The sequence below is a fragment of the Cupressus sempervirens genome, chromosome 10 (assembly GCF_028749045.1).
Source record: "Cupressus sempervirens isolate cs-2001-9-10 chromosome 10, ASM2874904v1, whole genome shotgun sequence".
Classification (NCBI taxonomy): domain Eukaryota; kingdom Viridiplantae; phylum Streptophyta; class Pinopsida; order Cupressales; family Cupressaceae; genus Cupressus; species Cupressus sempervirens.
The window spans coordinates 28,182,240-28,205,684 of NC_143127.1; the positions used below are offsets into that span (position 1 = coordinate 28,182,240).

Genomic DNA, 23,445 nt, shown 5'->3' on the forward strand with positions numbered 1-23,445 from the left:
AGTTTTTTTAATATGTATAATTGATAAGTGTTACCATTTTTAAATTATTATTTATTATTATTATTATTTATTTAAACAATTTATATATTAATTTAAATACATTTAAAACTTATATATATATATATATATATATATATATATATATATATATATATATATATATATATATATATATATATAAAATTAATAATTATATTTTATATCAAAAAACATACTAAAGAAATAACCACAAAATGGAAGTAATTCGATTCTAAAAGATATATAAATTATTATTAAGTTTTTATAAACTATGTATTAAAATTAAATAGTTATATTTAATTTTTTATTTATTAGATCATATTTATTCATCAACATCAAATTTATATGTATTACATCTATTTATAATTTACAAATGTACATATTAAATTATATAGATATTATTTCATAATTAAAAATTACTTAATTTTATGAAAATTTTGGAAATACAAAACATTAAATATTAAACCTTCTCTAATTGTGTAAATTTAAACAATTAGTTTTACTTATAAAATATTTTTATATTTCAATATATTTCATTTTTTCTTACAGAAATGTGAATTTTAATATAAAAATTAAATTCTTAATTTCATTAATTAAAATATAATATATTTTAATTCTTTATTATAACCATGATTTTATTTTGATTATTTATATTATTAAAAAAAAAAAATTATATTTAATATTCTCTCTCACACACACAACTTATGTTGGTATCACTCTATCTTACTATTTTATCTCTCTTCCTCTTCCTCCTCTATATTATCTTTTTTCCCTCTACATATATGTTTATGTTGTTATTTTTGTATACTGTTATTTATCTCTATCTATATCTCTATCCCAATTTTTGTCCAGTGCTAATGATTAAAAATAGTGAGTTCAATTTGATAATCAAGATGAGAATAATACATAGTTGGAGGAGTTATGCCAACTACTTATGGTTGTTTAGTAGCATGCATGGTATGCTTAAACATATAATGTCATACTCCAAATGCTTCATCACTTCTTCAAATTCTATAATTCAAATATTGGTATGGATATCTTTCCTCATTGCACATAATTTAAGTTGTCAATGTAAAAGGTGCAAATTTGTCTAAAACATATATATTGATCGTAATATGACATTAAGTACTTAGTGCCATATTGGGGACTTTGGCCTCTTATTCTTGCGCTTAAATGCCCAAAGATATAATAATATAGCACGAGAACTTAACAACAAAATATGAACCATCCTATCATATCACAAGCACATTTCTAAGACGAAAATTTAACAACAAAATATGAGCAATCCTATCAGATCACAAATACATTTCTAGGCAAAAATTAATGCATTTATAATGTTAAGTTAGATTCTCACTCATCTACACCTCTACAACCATTATGTGTTAGTCAGAAACTATGGCACATTGCGTCTCTTGTTCATCTTGATTTTTTTTTGTTCTTCCTAGGATTCTTGGTTTTATTAAAAAAATCTACTGCATCTTTCTTATACTCTCAATTTAATTGTTTTGCTTGAAAAAGTGTTCAATCCATTTATGTTGTTTGCGTTTATTTTGATTATTAGTATCAAATGTGCGTACCCTCGAAGGTTTTATACATCCTACGATTTATTTAAAAAATGCTTGGAGAGTGAAGAACGTCTTCAATATAAAATAGGGATACAAATAACATATACTACATAAACATCCAGGGAAAATGAAAAATCAGTACACAAGTTCACACCATTGAAGGTTACAGGCATTCTAAACCAACGAAGCCTGTACAAACATATCATGTACAAAGAGGCTATACTAACATTTAAGCTCCCACCATTCGAGATTTTATGCATTATATAAAGTAGCTCAGAACCGCAAACGGTAATGATGAATGAGCAACTCAATTTCTCTCGCACAGAATCAATGAACATCTAGATAAAGCAGATACATCCATCTCGTCAACGAATCCTTCCCTTGTAAATTCGTGCTTCGTTGTCCTACCAATGCATGTACCATAAACTACGGCATTCAAAGAAGAGAAACCTACAGATTGACCCCGCAATTAAAGAAAATGCATAATCAATATACAAGTTCCCAACGCTGTTGTTGGCCGTTGAAACAATCCATTTTCACGGTCTTCATAATCCCATAACCTTTTCTCTCAATTACGGACTATCTAAAGAACTATTTTATTTAAGCCCCACAAAGGAAGCCTGTGACAAAGAGAGCCTCTCGAACTTACCATGTGTTAAACCAAAGCAAACACGCCTCTTACTCCCTCAACGCATCTCCAGTACTGAAGACGTCCTTGGAAATATTCTAACATCAGGGTGCTTTTGGCTGCGATCTCCAAAATATGTCGACCACAAAATGACGTCTCCCACCAGAAAACATAGAACAAAACATGGTAGATGTAAAAAAGGAATGCATATAAATAAAATAAGACAGTAGCGAAGGGAAGTCAAAGGTAAATATAAAACACAAAAATCCATGCAATTACATTGATGGGACTGACTGACAGTGTGCACTTTTCTGAATGGACCATTTCCAATTGTATTTACAGTGGTATAATTAATTTCCTGTCATTAAGGGTTTAAAATGAAATTGCATTTAGTATTTTAGCCAACGATGTTGAGTGCACTCACCTATATTACAATGCTTTCTCTGAACCATTTAGACTGGCTATGGTACCAGCGAAATAAGCAAATCTAATTTCAAATTTACCTCAATTTTAAAGTTTACGACTGTTATTGACATGATATTTTCTGAAAATTATTGAATTATATTTTCAAACAAATTGACACCTCCAACCACCCATCTCCTATTTCTAAAAATCACAGTTTCTGGAGTCTGTTTAACCTAGTATTAGTATTAAAAATAAGACAGCTTTTAGCTTCATTGCTGACATCAGTTTTCTGGAGATCCCTAATTAGGCGATCTCTGATCTGTAGCTCCATGCATGAACTTCAGCCTTTGATGGAGACGTGTTTTCCTTGCCTAACTAGTCTGAGCATGTTTGGATTTGCCGTATTCAAAAACTACGTTTACAAATGTGTCAAACTTTTAAATTGTTGAGTTTCCAGTCACCCATTTGGTCCGATCACAAGTGCCAAAAAATAGCCCTTCTTATCCTACGAGCAAAACAAGTCTGAGTCACGTCCAGTACCAATGTCACCACATAAACATTACTAAACTTGAAAAATTGAGTTACAATCACTTCTCTTTCTTAAAATTGAACACAGCATTCGGTAATCTGTTTTTCAAGATACCATGGTCAACTTTATGTTACCCAAATACTATAGGTAATTATTTAAATTGCAGTTAATGCATTAAGAATTTTGAGAACAATAACACAAACTGCAAATTAGAAAATGAGAAAGCAATTCAGAAAAATATTTAGACTCATCACTTTTTCTACAACAAAAGGGTCGTCAATCATAGAGAAAAAACAATAAAATTCTTAAATTATTCAGATTTAATATGAAATCCAGATTGACTTGCTCTACAGTATTCACAATGAACTTGCTCTATCCTCTATTTACAGCTAGAAAAGGCAGGAGAGTGACGGGCTTTTTGAGCTCTAGCAACATATTCTGCAATTATACCATCATTGAAAATGATGCAGTATCATATACTTCCCATTCATGAGAAATGCAGATTTCGAAGTGAACAGCATGTCATAAACTAAAATATACAGATAGATGATAACTCAAGCATATTCGAAAAACATGAGCTACAAAAAAAAGTCAGCTATATATATCTGCCATAATTGCCATGGCTAACATTAAAAAATATATATCTATACATATAATAAAGCTCCCAATAATTATTATATCGATATCCTCATGCTAACTACAATTAGCATACTCTTAAAAACACCTCATTTTGTATTCAGACATGCCCGTATCACACATTAGTAACATTACAATGAAATAATTTGAAATTGAAAGAACCTTAAAATAGGAGTCTGCTCGAAAATAGCTAGCCTATCCAACTGGATATCAGATGATTTAGCTTGCCCCATACAATGGCGATCAATCAACTCTTGCCTCAAAGCTCCAAACTGCAGCATGCGCTAACATTCAGGCCCCAGAAAACTTGCTCATCATCTTAGCAATAATTGGTGCAACTTTGGGATTTGCTTGATGCTTTGCCATATTTGCAGGATTCTTCATAACTGCCATAAATTCATGACAAGAATAATCTGTCAAAGAACTTTCACAAAAGTAGTATCCTAGCATTTAGAAAATAAAAACGTATTATTCTGCCCTCTAAATATTATTAAGCACAGACAGTTTATTGATTGCTCTCCAGGGTGCTCAATGACCATCTGTTACAAACTCAAATCTAAACAGAATATGAGAGAAGAAAAATCTTAAATGAAAATACAAGACTAGGTGTTAGCCAATTGTTGCTTTCCAATATCTAAGGATATCAAAACATGTAACTATTCCCAGATCTTAAAGGTAGTAGTGACTGTATTCCCAGATCTTAAAGGTAGTAGTGACTGTAAAACTAAATTAAATTATATAACATGTAATGGCAATGAATAAGCAAAATCAATAAGGTAAAGAAGATATAAAGATGGTTCACCAAACAACTTTTTATAAATTAAAATACACAATTTCAAGTGGTGCTCTTCCCAGTCCGAAAAGTGGCATCCCTGTTTCCCCAGCCAGCCCCATTTTTCCCAAAACTTTAAAAAAAAATCCCAAGAATAGCACAAAACAAGGAAGAATATACAAGATATTTGGCCATCCCAACGATGGTCAATGGACATCTAAGATATTCTACAACTATCTTTCTGTGGTCCTGGCTACCTGAGGGAGAGAGAATTTTGTATGTTTTAAATATATAAATATAGAAACGGTAGGATGGTAGGGGATGTCCCTTAGCCATCACCAATTTCTCCCAAAATTTCAAAACATAAATATAGAAATACAGAAATGGTAGGATGGTAGGGTATGTCCCTCAGCCATCACCTATTTCTCCCAAAATTTCAAAACATACCCAAAATGGCAGAAAACATCAGCAAATGCCTAAAAAATGTTTCAGTCCTAGTGATAGCCAGGGGCATCTAACATGTTTCCTCAACTGTCTCGATGAGCATTCCAGGTGGAGAAAGGGGAATTTCGCAACATCCCTAGGACGGTCGAGGGACACCTCAGGCATTCTAGGGATGATACACATTATTTTTCTATTATTAAAATTGCGGGCTTGGAGCTGCTCCCTTTCTATAGATTCAAAACAAAATATTATAGATGACTGCTCAAGCTGAGCCAGACTAATGATATGTTTCAAGTATATTCATTTGTCAGCCTAGTAAACTAATCCAAACAAAATACCCCACTGTCTTAACATCGTCAATTGCTGGGCAGTACAGCATCAAAAATGCCCAAAAAAACCACAGTACATCAACACGTGTAGTGCCTGCCCCTAAGTCGCATTTCAGTTATCATTGTCAAACTCTTTTAGGCCAGTTTTATACTTAATGTTTAGTAGCATTACTTTCAGATTTTCAGATATTGTTTCGGCTTTAGTTGATTATATGATGAGATTACTTGGTACTCTATATTTCATGCATGTATGATGATTATTCAGTGTTTCCAGTTATCGATGATGATTAGTTAGATGGTTTATTATCACGTGTCTTCTTATGAATACTTACCCCATACTGCATGTGTATGGTGCGCGTGTTTGTTTTCTTTATATATGACGTTTCTGATGTGGTTAAAGGAGTCGTATTCACCTGCTAGTCGAGATTTACACGATGCACCACTTTCTGCCATTGCTTGTTTAGCTTAAAATATTGTGTCTGTACATGCGTGGATTTTATGCTGGTTGCAAGTACCGGGTATAGACTTTCCTGAATTGCCAGGATGAGCGTACCCTTTCGCATTATCTCAATAGTAAGAGAGGGGAGATAAATTCTCAAGTCCAAATCTTAAATCTTTAAGCCATTGTCCTAATTAAAAATTAGGACAAGTATCTGAGTCAAGCAACCTTTGAATGCGTCAGATAACGTTAATTCGTGATTATAACCCTTTGTTTAATTTAGTATGTGTTTTGCTATGATGGGTTTTCATATGTTTTATGAGGCTTTGGTGTATTTTCTATTTAATTAAGTCTAATTAAAAGATTAATTAATGATTTAATTTAATAAAAAATTAATATGATATTTTTAATATTTAATTGATTGAAAAATTAACTAAATAAAAAAATTAAATTTAGAGATAAAAGTTTAAGGATAAATTTAAAACGTGATAATATTTATTTAATTTAATAATAATATATTTAGAGTTCATTTTTAAATAAATGCTAAATATTATTATTAATTGAATTAATAAATATTTTATCAATTAAAGTTTCTAAAATAAATTAAAAGTGGAAAAGATATTAAATTATTAAAAGATTCTAATTCGCATGATGTATGCGTGAGGTTAAAATATGAAAAATTAATTAAAAAGATAAAACAAGAGAAAATAATAATGTTATTTTAATTTATAAAGTGCACATGAGATTAAAGTAATAAAGTGATTAAAAATAGAAGTCAAGTGAATATTAAATAAAGTAATTTAATAATTCATTTAATGTGCATGAACAGATAAAAAAAGAAAGATAGATAAAAGTTAATTTGGAGTTTGAGTCTTGTGAACAAGGAGTCCTCTCGGGTGAACACACAATTAGTGCCCCAATTTGAAGAGAAAACTCCTTATCACAACTTTGGGGTTCATTTTTGAAGGACCGTGAATTTTGGAGACAGGAATTTTGGAAGACAACTTTTGGAAGCGAATTTTAGAAGGAGAATTCTAGGAAAGATTTTCAGAAGAAAGTTATTGAAGAGGAGCAAATTCTCTTACAGTTTTTCAAAGATTTCTTATTAGCATCAGGATCAAGTAGGGTCTTGTGTTTTGATCGCTGATTATTTACGCAATTTCCCTATTTCCTGTCTTCTTCGTGTCTGTGGATTGTAGACCTGAATTCTCTATGATGAATGTTTAAACATTTCAATATTGGAATTTACCAAATGCTTGTCAATTAACTTCTGTATACATTGGATTTAAACGGAAAGGGTTGAATCTAAAACTGAAATTCTAAATTTGGATGGTTGACTATATTTTCTCTATTAGAATAAAGAAGGAAACAATTTCAAAAAATATATATATAAATATATTAAAAGAAATAGTTTAAATTTAACATATTTATAAAAAAATTATTAAATAAATAAATTTTATCGTTTTTTTTTTAAAAAAACGTTTAACAAATTTGATTAACAATAAAAATTTATTATAAAAACATTGTATTAAAAATATATATATATATATATATATATATAAACAAATCGATATATATCAAAGTTTATTTAAATAAAATATTTTTTTAAAAAGATGATTTAGGGAGGGGCGGTTAAACCACCCCCTACCACCCCTTGCTGTATATAAGTACAGCAGGCGACTGCGACAGCAGTCCTTGCGCTGCAATAAAAGCTGCAGGCAGCGATTGATTAAATCGCTTTGTAATATATTTTTTTATATAAAAAAACTTTATTACGTGCCCTTTGCTATATGCAAAATTCGATTTTTGTTATAAGTTTTTTTTAATAATATAAATTTGTAATTATTTTATATAAATTATAATTTCATTAATAAATTTTATTATTATTTTAATAATAAGTTTTATAATAATTATTAAAAGGATTAAACTCAAAATTTTAGTTGTTAATTAATTAAGTAATTAACGATATAAGTATGTATATATATATATTGTTTTTAAGGAAATCGTTAGTGATTGTTGATTAATTAATTATTAATTATTAATTTGAAAATATAAATGAATATTGAAACTGATTGGAGCTAATGCTAAATAACCTTTACTAATGTTAAGTATATTTATCATTTAGAAATTCAATTTTTAATGGGTATGGGTTTACTTTTTTTATAATCAATTATTGTTTTTTTTTTAATAATTTAATAAATGATTATTATTACTTTTAAGCTGTGATATGATTAATTATAAGAACGGGTTAATTTGTTGGGGTAAACTATGAAACTTAGTTATTTGAAACATACATTAATCTTGAAACTATTTGAAACATACATTAATCTTGAAACTGAATCCTCTACTTTTAACTCAATAATATACTTTCAAATCCAATCTATGAGACTTTGATGTTTTCTCTGTATTCTCTGTGTTTTGGGGTTTTGGGTTGTTCTAGTGTTGACCAGTTTAGAACGTTTACCAAAGGCTTGGGAGTTATGTGAATGTGATATCGTCATGTTTTAGTCTCGATCTTTTAAAACCCAACCATGGTGATGTGTTGACATGCTCTATGCTGGATGTATTTACTGGTTGTTGTTGCTTTCCAATTTCTTTGTGTGACGCTGAGGAGTTTTAAGTGATTTGTTCTTGCTGATGTCATGTTGTGACATGTCTAACTTGACCATTTTGGAGTCTTCAATCAGTATTGTGATTTATTATTAGGATACTTTCCGGTTGCTCGTTGGAGAACAATTGGATATTGTGATTTATCATGGATGCCTTCAGTTGCTAATAAAGAACTGTTGTGATCATTATGATTATTATTTGATGCTTATCAGTTGCTCGTGGAGAACTGATGTGATTATTGTGGATTCTATTTGTGATGCTTTCAGTCGCTTGTATAGGACTGAGGTGATTTTATTATGATTCTCGATTTGTGATTTCATAAGCCTAGGGTAGGTTATCTATGTATAGTGTTGAGAAGTGGCTTGCAATGGGGGTCGGGGCCCTAAGAGGCTGCCTGGAGAAACCCATTGTAAGTTATTTTAATAAGTGAAAACATCTCACCTAAATATTGACTTAAATGAACTTAATAAAATAACTATATGTTCTCTCCCATGCCTTGAGTGCTAGTACAGACTAGGATGGGGTAGAGAGAACGCTTGGTTGCGACCTTGCATTCCGTAGTATGCCTCGTCAATATGAGAGGATACTAGTGGCCACAGGGTCACAGGGGACTCGGGATTCCTAAGGGATTGCTCGGAAAACTTCCAACGTGACTTTTGCAATGACACTTTCCCACTTGCATAGTAGGTTTCTTACGTATCTTTGTGTGCCTCTGGGTCTAGATGTCAATCTATGTTGGAACCTTTGAGTTAGTGTACTTTTAGGATTTCCCAGACTTAGAGAGTACTTATGTTTTGTGTTTTGATATCTTGTTTGGGACTTCAGACTATCTCCTTAGCGTGGTGGGAGTGGACCATTTAGGTTCCACGCGGTCGGGTGGTAGTGCTTTTTACTCTTACAATTGAGATCCGTCCGTAGTCACCGTGGCTAGAGCTTTCTTGGTTGGCACTTACCTTCATTATGTTCATGGATCGTTATGATGGATGGTTAGATTTTATGATGGATGTTTTATCATTATTGATGTATGGATGTATCATGTATGTTGGATGATTTCATTTATTTTATTCTTCATATCATTATACGAAGAGGATGATGTATTTCTATTTTTACATATGTATATTCTTTTAAGCCTTTCATACCCTGTGACATGTACAGTGGATGAATGAGCATTCCGGATTAATTTGCCAAGAGGCATTCAGAATAAATGTATATTAAATGAACTTTGGACTTTCTAATTATTCTTTCATGTGGATGTGGTAGTTGTTAGACTTAGGATAGATTAAATTTAAATGTGACTCAACGTCTTGGGATTCTTAAAGAATGTAACCTGTTATGTATGTTTGTTGATGATTACATGTTATTGCTTCCACTACTATGTGTTTGATGTATATGTTATACTTTCTTACTTCAAAAAAAAATGTTTAGCAAACTTAGTAAAACTTTAGATTAATTCTTTTGGATCCCTTGGCGGAGCGTTACAACATGTAAACAGTGATTCAAATATATACATATATACCAATGACTAGTCTTTCAGGAACTTGCCACCAAAGTTTTACCAGCCAATCTCCTCCAAGGAATCCTCTAAGAGCATGAAACCCCGTACAATGCCACTGCCATTTTTATCCGAACTGCCTGCTTTAGAAATTTGCAAGCTCTAGCAGCACATTGCCTCCTCCAATGCTCAGCCAATGATAATGAAGGGCTGTCATATCCCCTTGTCATTTCGATCCTAAATTTCAGTAAGTCTTCAAGTGGCAATAAGATCTGACAATTTAAGTCGTGAGCAGTACTGTCTTCAAACATCTGAGCCAAAATTTCTTTATAGTTAACACAAGTGGATGATTGCCTTGTCATCAAATCCAACAAGACACCGATGAAAATAGAAACAACATTGATATAACCTTCAGTGATAAGCTGTGAATAGAAACTGCTCACCAATCAATTGCTAATATTGAAGAGCTTGCTAAGCTGCACCTCAAATACATTGCCCAGAAAAGCCATCTACCTCTACTGCTGATCAACATCACAATGATGTCCATCTTCCATCAGACGAAATGTTCTAGGAAATGCAGAAAGACTGGGTCAAATGTCCAACTGTTTGTAAAATCACCTACATAAAATGGTTTAGACAGAAATTTAAAACTAGCAATGAATTTCCAAAATCTTGCACCCCCTTCACCACATTTTCAGATCATTTGCAATCATGCATGTGATCCAAAGCTGGCTCCTTAAATGACTACAGATGTCAGAATCCCTAACAATTAGACTGTGATGCTCACTGTTGTTGAGTATTTTTGCAATTTGTATCACATAATCGATTCATGCACTAGCATTTACAGTTTTTCAATTTGTCCCCAAAAGATGTCCATCTTTTGGACTTCTCGCTGATTATGCAATTCCCTCAATGCCGACATAGAATAGTTGGCTTAGTAGTAAGCTATTGCACACAGACACACAGAGCTGAATAGATTTGGTGGGCAAAGCTTCCAATAATTGCCAAGAAAGAGAGGGGATATTCAATTTCTAATTTGTTGCATAGAATCTCCTCTGTGTGTGTGTGTACATACATACATACGTACATATATACACACACATGTAAAGCATACTGATCTTCCAAAAACCACCAAGCAAGAACTGGATGTTATTTAGTTTCCAATTTGAAGAATTGCTCTTCACATGGCACTTATGATTATCATAGAATTTGCATTGATTTGGATATTTATTGTACCAGTGAAGGCAAATTTTAATCCAAGAATCAGGCCTTAGTTTCTGTTTCATCATTTGTTCAAACACAAAAACTTTGTTGCTTTGCCATTTGATTTTCCTCAGGGGTATCTAATCAAGCAACCAGCTCCACCTGTTCCTCATTGCTACTCCATTTAACTTGAATTTGCCCATCCTGGAAGACATGGGGTCCAGGATATTCCTAGTTAGGGATTACAACTGGAATTAACTACATAGGCCCCATTAATTTGGGCCACTCCATCTGTTTATCCCAAGAAGTGAAAAGTTCATATTTTAAGTTGCCTCAAAACCTGAAACAAATTATTCTCCTCCATCTGTTTATCCCAAGAAGTGAAGAGTTCATCTTTTGAAGATTGGCTCAAAACCACAAAACAGACTATTCCAAGTATTGGTCTGATAACTTTCGTATTCCTCACTTTCCAGATTTTCCAAATTGATTATGGTGGACAGCAAATTCAAATGCATAGGGTCACTTGGTTATCTATTACTGGCCAGGAGTTAACACAGAAGCTAGAATGCTATCAGCAAAGTACTCTCCTATTTTAAAGAAGCTCAATTCAGTGTATCTTGTTTCTTATTAATGAAGACTTTCTTTCCTCTTGAAAAATTCTTGGGATGAAATAGAAATATGAGGATCTGACATTCCTATTCAATGACACTCTCCATGCCCATTTTGTTCCTCTTTCAATGCATTTGGTGGTTAGATAACCCCTGCAGCTTGTGAGCCACGTGATTTTAAGATGATCTTGGCCTCATTCGCCATCTAACAAAGCAGGGTGACCATTCCAGGAATCCTTCCAAAACATCCTTGAGTTGCCATTTTTTAATCTACCACACAACAGGTTTGTGATAATATGCCTGCAACAAACAGGGAAATTCCATGTACTAGAACCATTTGAAGAGTTTCTTCGATGTAGGACACAAGCAGCATTAGAGGCGTCTAGATATTTGTTTTAGAAAATTCTGGCCCATGAGGGAAAACTTGGAGAATGTTACCCAAATTAACATAGCACCAAAGAGCCTTGATTTGAGCGCCACATTTTTCTAATTCCAACCCCTTCAGCTACTTTTTATTTGTTAATGGAATTTTAGTTTATCAAGGGAGGTAATAAAATAAGGCACGACACAGAAAAAATAGAACGGTAGATACTAAAGCTTTGAGAAGATTTACAACATCCTTTGTGGTGTAATCACAGATGGAGAGAGCTCAAAGATATCTGTCCAAGCATGCAAAAAGAATAAACATAATGGAAACAACAAAGAAGATGAGAAAACAAACGTAGATCAGTCTTTATTCAATTGGATTTCAAGTACATAGATTTGGCAACATGCCAGGCAAAACATGCTTATTACTTAGAAAATCTTTGGACAAAGACCTTAAGTCCTCTGATTCATCATAAACATCATAACATAATGCCTTAAGCAATCAATTAAAATGCTATATAGGCCACACAACACACAGGTTTACTAGGAAATGGATTACATTCCACAAGAATAAGAAACATACTACCACAAGTAGGTCAGATCCTAAATCATATAGAACTCTCTACAGGAAACGTGTGATAATTGGCAATCTCGGATTTAGGTCCTTGCACAAGCCATGGACATGGAAATGTGAGCCACCAACCATCACATATCCGGATTTTCCATCACAAGATCAGAATTATGAAAAGGTCAAGAAACTAACAAGAACAAAGTAACCCAATATGAATCTGACATAACTTGAGAAAAAGTTGACCAAATGAGCTGCAATCCTAGGAAACAATCCACAACTAGGTCCTAAATAAGTACCCAACTGTGCCATAAGTAACTAAAATAACAAATGGGTCATCTGACTAATCACTTTGACTATACAAACTGGCAAACGAAGAACAAAGTGAAAAGAAAAAATGTTTTTGGTTGATGCAAGATTGCTAAAGAACCCAAGACGTTCATGCATCAAACATCTAGGGTTATTCTAAAGTGAATCTCTCACATTGATGCTTGAGAAGAAGTAGAATGAACCAGCTCAACTTGAGAAATCCACAAAGAATCATCAATTGGTTTGTCCTTCTATTTCACCAAATACACCACATATATACCTTTCCTCTAGTACTCCTTCCAACTCTACTATCCAATATCTTTTCTATTCCTTCCATTGGCTTCGTAGGATATTGTTGCTCCACATTTGATCCATCCTCTAAACTCAAACCAAGTTCATCGTACTCGCACAAATCATCAATATTAAATATGGGGGGCATGTTTGTATCTTCTGGTAATTCAAGTCCATAAGCATTCCCTAAATCAAATTGCTTCAAGATCCTACAAAGTCCAAAACTTCCTCATCCTCAAATTGTTATAAGTTCCAATAGGAAATTGTCCTTTCTTAAAAAATGAACCATAACTTCATCTCCTACTTGATAATCCTTACATCTCCTTATCATGTATGTCTACTCCTTATATTTCTAATTCATCTGTTCTATATGATGTTTAACCTCCTCTTATAATGGCTTCATAAGATCTGCAAATTCCTCTTCTTTAACACTCCTCATGATTAAGACCCCCTAATTTTGTAACTCCCTTAAGATTCATGCATATGACAATCTCAAATGGTGTCTTTCTGGTGCTTCTTTTCACTAAATTGTTATATGCAAACTCTACTTGTCCTAAAACCAAATCCTAATTAATAAGTTTATCTCCAACCAAACATCTTAACAAATTAGCTTAACTCTCATTCAAAACCTTTGTTTGTCCATCAGTCTATGGATGAAAAGTAGAATTAAACATCAAATCAGTTTTCATTTTCTTCCAAAGTGGCCTTCAAAAATAACCAATAAACTTACTATCTCTGTTTGAACCTGTACTCCTTGGTAACCCATGTAATCTCATAATCTCCTTGAAAAATAAGTTAGCAATATGCATTGCGCCTAAAGTCTTCTTACAAGATATGAAATGTGGCATTTTAAAAAATCTATCCACTACCACAAATATAGAATCATTACCTCTTTTTTGTTTTGGGCAATCCCAAAACAAAATCCATACAATTGTCTTTCCAAGGTTTGTTAGGCACAAATAAAGGTGTATATGATCCCACATTCTGACTACTACATTTAGCTATTTGACAAACTTTGCAACCTTGAACAATTTTCCAAACATCCTTATAAAATTAAGGCTAGTAATACCTTTCACTTACCAAACTCATTGTCTTATCAATACTGAAGTGTTCAAATAGTCCTCCACTATGCTTTTCCTTGATCAAATTCTCCCTAATTGAACTTCTAGGTATGCACAACTAAATTCCCTTGAACAAGTTATCATATATAAAATAATTCAACCACTTGCTTTGATCAGACACAAGAAGTTCCTTACAAGCTTTCCATGATACTCCAAAATTAGGGTCAGCTTCATCAAACCCAAGAACTTCCACCCTCATCTCCGTCAACAAATTCCTTCTCATACTCAACACATCAGCTATCTTATTTGATTGTCCACTCCCACATTTTAACAGAAAAATACAACTTTGCAAGAATTCCAACCCATTTCTTATGACTTTGGTACAACCTGACTTAACCACTCAAATATTCCAATGCTTTATGATCAATATACAAGACAAATTACTTAGGCAACAAGTAATGTCTTCATTTCTTAAAGCTTGAACTATGGTATAGAATTCTTGATCGTAAGCGAAATATCTTTTCTAGGCATCATTTAACTTCTCACTGAAATAAGCAACGAGTCTTCCTTCACAGCTCCAATTGCATTTCCATTTGCATCACAATTCACTTGAAAGACCTTACCAAACTAGGTAATGGTAACACCAAGTGTTCTATCACTTTTTGCTTCAAACACTAGAAATTTTTTTGGGCTCCATTTGTCCATTTGAATTCTCTTTCATCTCCTCTCATGGTTTCAGTCATTGGGCAGCAAACTGACCTGAAATTCCTCATAAATTTTCTGTAAAAACTAGCTAATCCATGATATGATCTAACTTCCCCAATACTTACTGGTGTAGGCCAATCAACAATTGCTTTGACCTTTTTAAGATCGTCTTCAAAACATCAACTAAAATCACAAATCCAAGGTACACTATCTCTTCCTTCACGAAAGTACATTTCTTGATATTAATCAAATTTTCTTCCTTTAATTTCTAAAATACTTTGCCTTAGGTACAACAAATGATCTTCTTTTACCTTATTGAAAATCAAAATATCGACTAGATAAACAATCACAAACTTACCTAAGAATTTCTTCACTACCTTCATTCATTAGCCTCGTGAAAGTACTAGGTGCATTAGTTAGACCAAAACGCATAACTAATCACTCATACAATCTACAATCTTGTATTTGTCTTGAATGTTGTCATTCATTCATCACTTTCTCTTATTCTAATTTGATGATCACCGCTCTTCAAATCAATCTTGGTAAGGTACTTATATCCACTTAAACAATCCATCATGTCATCTATCCTCAGTAAAGGAAATCTATACCTTATTGCAATCTTGTTAATTGCTCTAGAATTAGTATAGATTCTCCATTCTCTTTAGGTGCTACTACTAGAAGTACTACACATCGACTCAAACTTTCTTCGATCAAACCTTTCCTTTACAATTATTGTACTTGTCTATTTAGTTCTTTGTCCTCTGCAAGTGTCATTCAGTGAGATGCTTTGTTAGGTAAAACTTGCTCTGGGAATCAGGTTCATGCATTGACTAATGCTCCTAACATGTTGCAATCCATCAGGCACATTATCTATAATGACGTCTTCACATTTTGTCAGTAACTCTTAAATCTCCTTAGGTTGTCCTTCAACTATGTCCAATTCAGGTTTCCTAGAAATCTAAGTATAACACATACTTTTTCTTCTTCAAAACATCCAATCATTTTCTACCTTCAACCAAGCAAATTCTAATTGTAGTGCAACTCTTATTCTTAAGGTTCTCTACTAAAGATAGCAACACTTGTCTCATCCCATTAGCCACTATGGTATACCTAGGTCTTCTACCATCATGCAAAGCTTGTCTCTCATACTACCATGGTCTACCCAACAAGATATGACAAACATCCATAAGCATTGTATCACAAAGAACATCATGATAAGATCCAATCTTCAATTTCAAAAGAGACTGTTCACTTACTAGAACCTTATGATCATCCTTGATCTATGCAATCTGGTAGGCTTTTGGATGCTTCAACTTTGGCAGCTGCAACTTGGTAACTAACTCCTCTAATGCTATATTATATGAATCTCCATCACCAATGATGACCTTGCAACATTTACCTTAAACTGTGCACCTTGTCTTGAAAAAACTTCTCCTCATCATCGATTCTTTGTCTAGTTATTCACACATAGGGCTCTTTCAACCATTAGAGTTTCTCCGTCCTCAAGTTGGTTCATAGATCCAATTTGTTCTTCCTCCAAAAATGCATTCTTGCAACTGTTACTAGTTCTCTTTCCTTGGGTGCACTCAAAAGCCCAATGTCCTCCTTCCTCGCATTTGAGACCAAGTTCCTTTAAACAATCTTTCGTCCTCTCTCTAATAGCTACCTGATCCACTACCTTTGGAGGAACTTCTTCCACTTACTCTAAATGAACTTTCTTCTTTCCATTCTGACTTGCCTTCATCGGGGTAAGATCAACCTCCAACAAATGACCTACCTCTTTTGGATTTTCCACCTCTTCCTCTTTGTTTATGCTCATGCCTTTTATTTAACGCTTCTTTAGCCTTTAGGGAAAAATGATAGGCTTCCTCATGCATTTCATTTTGACCTAACTAATCTCATCCTGAATCAACATCCTTAAATCATTCAAATATTGTGCAACCACTGCAACCTCAGCATTAGTATAACCAGATTTGATATCCAACTTGTTGAACTCCTCGGCATATTCCTTTACACTAGATTCCCTTTGCCTTGGGTTCTGTAATTTCCTCATCAAATTAAGTTGGTAGTCTCCAGGTGAGAACTTCGCTTTCAACTTATTCACCATCTTATTCCATAACTTGATCTTCTCCTTTCCTCTCTTTTGAATATCCAAATACAGTGTTCACACCATTATGATTCATGTACTTTCAACTTGGTACCAACATAGTTCATCTTCTTGTCTACATTGGTGCTTTCATATTTGAAATATCTCTCATCTTAGTGATCCAATCAAGCAATTTATCGAAATCTAATGTGTCATCATAATAGGGGGATTAAAATGAGTTTTGGCACTCACTCTTGTTAAGGCTCTAAGAAATCTCTCATCTCCTTTCTCAAGTACAACTTCTTCACCTTCAATTGCAACTTCTTCAACTTCATCATTTAGACTTGGTATATTGGCGTTGGCATTGACTGTCATTGATGTCAAAACATCCATGCAAGCACTTTGTTCGTATCAATTATTGTGTGACATGTTTGTCACCTGGTTGAGTGACAATGTTGTAGAGAGTTTGACAAAAGCATTATTGAGAAAGAAGACATCTTACATATTTTGTTCAGTTGGTATATGTGTATTTGCTTTCCTGTAACGGTTCACTTGGGCACATTCCTAATACAACATTTTCGGTCATCAATACGGGTTTTTTTGATAGAGAACATCTTTCATTTCATGTTGTTGATGAACATGTATACTCAATTATTTTGTTTTTGCCTATCGACACATGTTATTTCTTGGATGGTTAATCAGACTCTCATGTTTGGAATTGGTGTTGATCACTAGCTTTATCTTGATGCTTGACCAGAATTGTTCCTAGTTACCAACTTCACCAGTGTAATACCTGAGATCATGTGTTCATCCAATGATCATAGGTTTCCATTTTTTGGAATTGCTTGTGGCATTCTTGTGGTGTTAACAGTTGTGCCAAAACCCCAAATCTAACTATACCTTATGTATGACCTATTTTGTAATAACATGATGTGGTGTTGTTTTTCCCAGATTAAGGTTTGATGCTTGTAATTAAATGTAACAATTGATATTGGGTATTAGCAATATCACGCATCTTGTAATTTCAATTGACAAATGTAATCAAGGTGTAGCAAAAAGAAACAAATGTGTGAGACGATGTGCAGAGTAAGTACACATTTAGATGCATAGCAGTGTGCAGTATATATTCATGTAATCATATTAGTGATCCTTTTGCGTAATGAAGGTGTGAACAACTCAAATAGTTGATCAGGGAGGTGAAGTCACTTCTTAACTAAAATTGCAAAAGCCTAACACTATACTATGTGATATTGCTATCGAGATTCAATAGTGTAGTTTTTAGATCAGACTCATACACCCACGTTTCATGAGTAGTGGTTTACACATGGTCTTCTCATTTTACTGGCAATGTGCCTTTTTGTATTTGGGGCGTAGTTAGCCTACCACCAATACCTGTAGTGCAAGCAGTTACCCATGTTGTATTAAATCACCTAATCAGTGTCACCTTAATTGGTGTTATTATTTTACAAGAATTAGTTTCTCCATGGTTTTTTCCAAGTTAGGTTTTCCGCGTAAAATCTAGTGTTCATTGTGTCGATACACCTGTCTTTTAATGCTTATCATTTGATGGTGTATTACTAGGCTTTTATCGAAATATCTTAAGTAACAGTAGACGTATGTTAAGTGTTTACTGATAGTTGGAATAGTTTTTATGAGTGCAAAATAACTAATTCATCCCCCCCTTCTCAATAATTCGACATGTTCAACAATTGGTATCAAGGCCTTCCCTTGCTTGTTGAGCTTAACTGCTTATGGGAAATATTGGATGTTTGAACAAATGGAAGAGGCATATGAATAACTAATTCATCCCCCCCTTCTCAGTAATTCAGCATGTTCAACAATTGGTATCAAAGCCTTCCTTTGCTTGTTGAGCTTAACTGCTTATGGGAAATATTGGATGTTTGAACAAATGGAAGAGGCATATTTGTCGTATGGTAGTTGGAAGGTCATGATGAGTGACATTGAAAATGCTAAATTGGAAAATGAATGACTCAAAGACAATCTGAGTGAAGCTAACAAATGCATTTCTAAACTCATAGATCAAATCAAGAAGTTCATAGCTAGACACAAGGAAGTAAATCAAGAATTGGAGACATCTGGAGAGAGGGTCGCTAAAGATGAAATACGAAGATTGAAGAATTTGGAAAAAGTGTTAAAGAGTCTTATCCAAAAACAAAGGAGACATTAATGCAAAGGAATATCCAAAGAATGTGATTGATGACATAGTTAAAATAAAGAACATCCGATTAATGACTAGTTAGCATGTACAGATCTTGAAAGAGCCATGCAGAAATGGAAGCTAACTGAAGACAAATTCAAGAAGATGATTCAGAAGATGTTAGCATGAATGTTGATGGTATTCCTAGGGAGTATGTTAGCATTGTTGGAGAAATGATTGAGCACTTATGTGTTGCGTTCATGATTGTGTTTGTCATTGATGTCAACATATACACCATATTGTGAAGATTACTAAAATTGCAAAGGAAGAAATGTTTGGCGCAGTGATGTGTACATATGCTACAATTATTTGCGCAGAAAGATATGTGAAGACATGTCAAAGTTATGCGATGTTTTTTGGAGGTAGCTTTTAGAGAGAGTTTTTGGACAGCAAGTACTGGTAAATTGGTTATATCTTTTAGCAGAGATGGAATTTTGTTCAGCACAATTAGAGTATGGTCAAAGACATGTTCAAGATGGCAAAATTAGATGTTCATTCTGTGAGGTTTGGTGAAGACTACCCAATGTATATTTCTCACGAAGCCAACTATTGATAAAAATATTTTGGGAAGTATTAATTGTAATATAACGTGTATTCTAATAACTCATTGCAGTCCTATATTATCATTGTAAATTGGGAAAGCCTCGAGGCCGACTCAATAATTGTTTTAGGACTTGACATAAAGGAAAGGTCGTTTCCTTGGTTGTAAGTGTGACATTGGATTAGTGCGAGCATTTTGTTTTGTATTACGAACTCAAAGGCGAATTTGGCTAAGATCATAGCAGGGATTGATGTTGAGGAAGGATTGTGAGTTTCAAAGGAACCATATTGGCAAAAAAGTTGTTGTTTAATCAGTTCGGAACTTGGATATGTTATCCTAAAGATTGTTTAGTGAATACAGTTTGAGGCTATTTGAACAGTGGCTTCAATTGTCCTCCTTTCAACTCTAACAGGGTTGGCATTGCTCCTAACAGGGTTGGAATCTCCTGACAAGAATTCCAAATTCTCCTAATGAGGACTCATATGTACTAATTGTATTTCATTGGCTCCTAACAGTCCATCCTTTTACAAGGAACTCTTATATTAGTAAATCATCTTGTGGGCATCATTCCCACTAAGGTTTTCCCTCTGATCAAGGGTGTTATTGTGTTATTGTACATTATTATCATTCTATGGTTGTTGCATCTATCATTTACATATTTCAAATTAATAAAGATATTGAGTTGTTTTAAATACATAACTGATCCGCCCCCTCCCCCGCCCCCCCACTTGTCTTGGTAGACTTTACTTTCTAACAAAAGGTCTTGGAACAAAATGAAAATTTTGAAAAAGACTTTAGAAAGTGAAGACGAGTGAAATGCAATTCTAGATCAGTTGCTTATCCAGCTTAAGAATTCTTCAGATTGTATCAGTGAATGTTCAGATCAGAGTATGAAGGATAAAGAAAAAGTGAGTCACAGAAACATTGTGATTAATGTTCCAAAGGAGATACAAAAACAAGCTACACCTATCAAGAAGCTCCCAATAGGGCAACCGAATGCTCATAACTGTTTTACTTTTAACAGTTGTTATATTTGTAAGAATTTTGATCATTAAGTTGTTGATTGTAAAATGAGTGAAGTCACGAAGAAGGTTTGATGATTCAATTGTCAAAGTTTTGGTCATAAAACAAAAGAATGTCAAAATCAAAAGGCAGATCCACAAGATTGCAATATGATCAAAATATTTCAAGGAACCTACCACGTATATCAAAATTTCGAACGTATGGCTAGTCTATAAAAGAAGAGATCTGGAAGGAAGAATGTAAAATGTTACAAATGTGGACAAGTTAATCATTGTACTATAGCTTATAGATCAGAAGTTGTGTTGATTGAGAATGTTGAGAATGCAAACATTATCGAGAATCAAAAGAAGGAATGGAGGAAAAAGATTGGCAATGATTACAATCCAATAGTGGCGAATTTGGGCACTAGCTGGCAACTGAGGTCAGTGCTTTGGCTCAAGGGGAGCATAGAGAAAAATCGAACTTCCCAAAGGTGGTACGGATTGCATATCAAGGTGCTATCGATGATGAAAGGTGGTGTATTAATTGTGATTTGACGATGGCACAATATTTTGTGTGGACAATGGTTACATCAGCGGTAATTAATTGAAGTGGGATCATGAAATGATGGAAAGTTATGACTTATAATAGGAAATTTTTGAATCATTTGACATCATTGTTTTGAGAACTGTTTTTCATTGTAACACCAACATTGGGGTACGATGGGACGTCAGGACAAGTTTCCAAGACAAGGGAAAATGGGCTTCGTTTTCGGGACAGCAGGGGGATGACGACAAGGGGAGGACAGGGCAGGGAGGAGTGTTGTATAGTATACATATAGAACTTGGAATGCTTGTTGTGAAATGATATTTCAATAGAACATACCAAATTAAAATACTTGAACATAGCAAAATTGCACCATGAAGTAGAACAATTGAACATTCAACGAAGTAACATATTACAAACCCAATAGTAACATTGAAAAATCTAAATTCAACTAGAAATCCAAGTCTTGATTCCAGTGACAGCATGGTTGCAGAATGGCAGAGGTGGGGGAACCGGGGGACGCATGCAACTGATGCAGAAACATCTTGGGGACGGGTACTCTAAGGTTTGGGAGGGGGGCGCGAGAACCCGTGTAACACTGCTATTTTTTGAAGCACCTTAAGCAATAGAGACTTTTTGCGAAATTGTCATGACCCCAAATTTAAGGATATATGAATATTTGAATAACATATTATACAATGATAATAATTATGAATAATAAAGAATAAATAATAATATATTATTGATATAATAATAATATGTTACTAAGGTAATAAAGTAATATAAAAGGTCAAATGATTATTAATAAGTGAAATAATAATGTTATTATACACTACGATATTATATTATAATTATAATATGATAATAGTATTAAAATATAATAAATTAAAGATTAATAATATTAGTAAAGTAATCAAGATTTGTGAATACAACACACACAAATATATATATATATATATATATATATATATATATATATATATATATATATATATATATATATATATATATATATATATATTATTATTTATTCTTTATTATTCATAATTATTATCATTGTATAATATGTTATTCAAATATTCATATATCCTTAAATTTGGGGTCATGACAGAAATTCAGTAATGACACCTAACTCTACTACTCGTTGGGGATGTTTGAAGAAAGGAAGAACGAAGAGTGTTGAATCAAAAGAACTTTATCACTGGAAGATCAAAGACTTCGAATTTGGCTTTGCAAAAGACAAGATAGCAAAGGTCCAGTTATTAGGGATTGACAATTGGGGTGAATCAACTTAGTGGACTGATATGCAATTCATCTCATTTTTGTTAAGGAGATTCAATGAGACATTATTGTTAGTCAAACATGTGTGGTGACAAAGGAAATAATTAGAGCAATTATAGGCTTGTATGATGAAGGAGATATTCTGAGAAAGAAGCCAGTAAGCCATGAATAGGTGCAAACTCTAACAAAAATTGGAAGGGATTTATATGCTTTCACTATCTATTCCAATTAGGATCCCATCATAAGGTATGTTTCTTCCAACATATCTTATAAAGTACAATTTTAGAATCATGAATGTTCAACCTCGGTTATAACTATCTAAATGGCACATACAATGATTGATAAGGATGTGAAGATGGTTGTGTCCAAAATGCTTTTGAACAATCTATTGTTGAATGTTAAAATGACGAAGGAAGATAGTTAGGGATTTCATTTCGATTCACTAGTTATGTGTTTGGTTTTTTACTTCATGAATTCTTTGCCTAGCAAAGAAAATATAGTTTGACAAACCGACAATCTTGTTGAGAGACAGATATACAAAAATCTAGAAGAGTTGGATAACAAAGAGTATGCCTAAAAGGCATAATTTCTATCTTTTTAAGATATGCTCAGTTCTAGGTCTTTATCTAGCAATGTCTCACCATTAACACAAACTGTTGTTGATTCCACATCAGAACAAGATACATTAAAAGTAGAATTTGGCATATTACAGTCTAAGCCCACGAAGTTGAGGATGAGTGACAAAGGAAAAGAAGCAGTGATGATTTTTGTTGGCTATTTTTGCCCCCCATTC

General features: G+C 33.4%; 1 protein-coding gene and 1 long non-coding RNA gene across 2 annotated transcripts in view; both read right to left on the bottom strand.

The window, feature by feature from the left end:
• Positions 1-3,724: 3,724 nt before the first annotated feature.
• HIP1 (HSP70-interacting protein 1) overlaps positions 3,725-23,445 on the bottom strand; it is a 48,609-nt gene continuing 28,888 nt past the window's right edge. The window contains exon 11 of the mRNA XM_089807519.1: positions 3,725-4,167. Within this exon, the coding sequence (XP_089663645.1) occupies positions 4,073-4,167 (95 nt within the window). The 3' untranslated portion in view covers positions 3,725-4,072. The remainder of the gene's footprint in view (positions 4,168-23,445) is intronic.
• Positions 9,796-11,756, bottom strand: LOC149532404 (uncharacterized). The gene is made up of 2 exons (XR_016358085.1): positions 10,311-11,756; positions 9,796-10,178 (listed from the first exon to the last, which is right to left on the bottom strand). It is a non-coding gene; the product is annotated as an uncharacterized LOC149532404 (long non-coding RNA).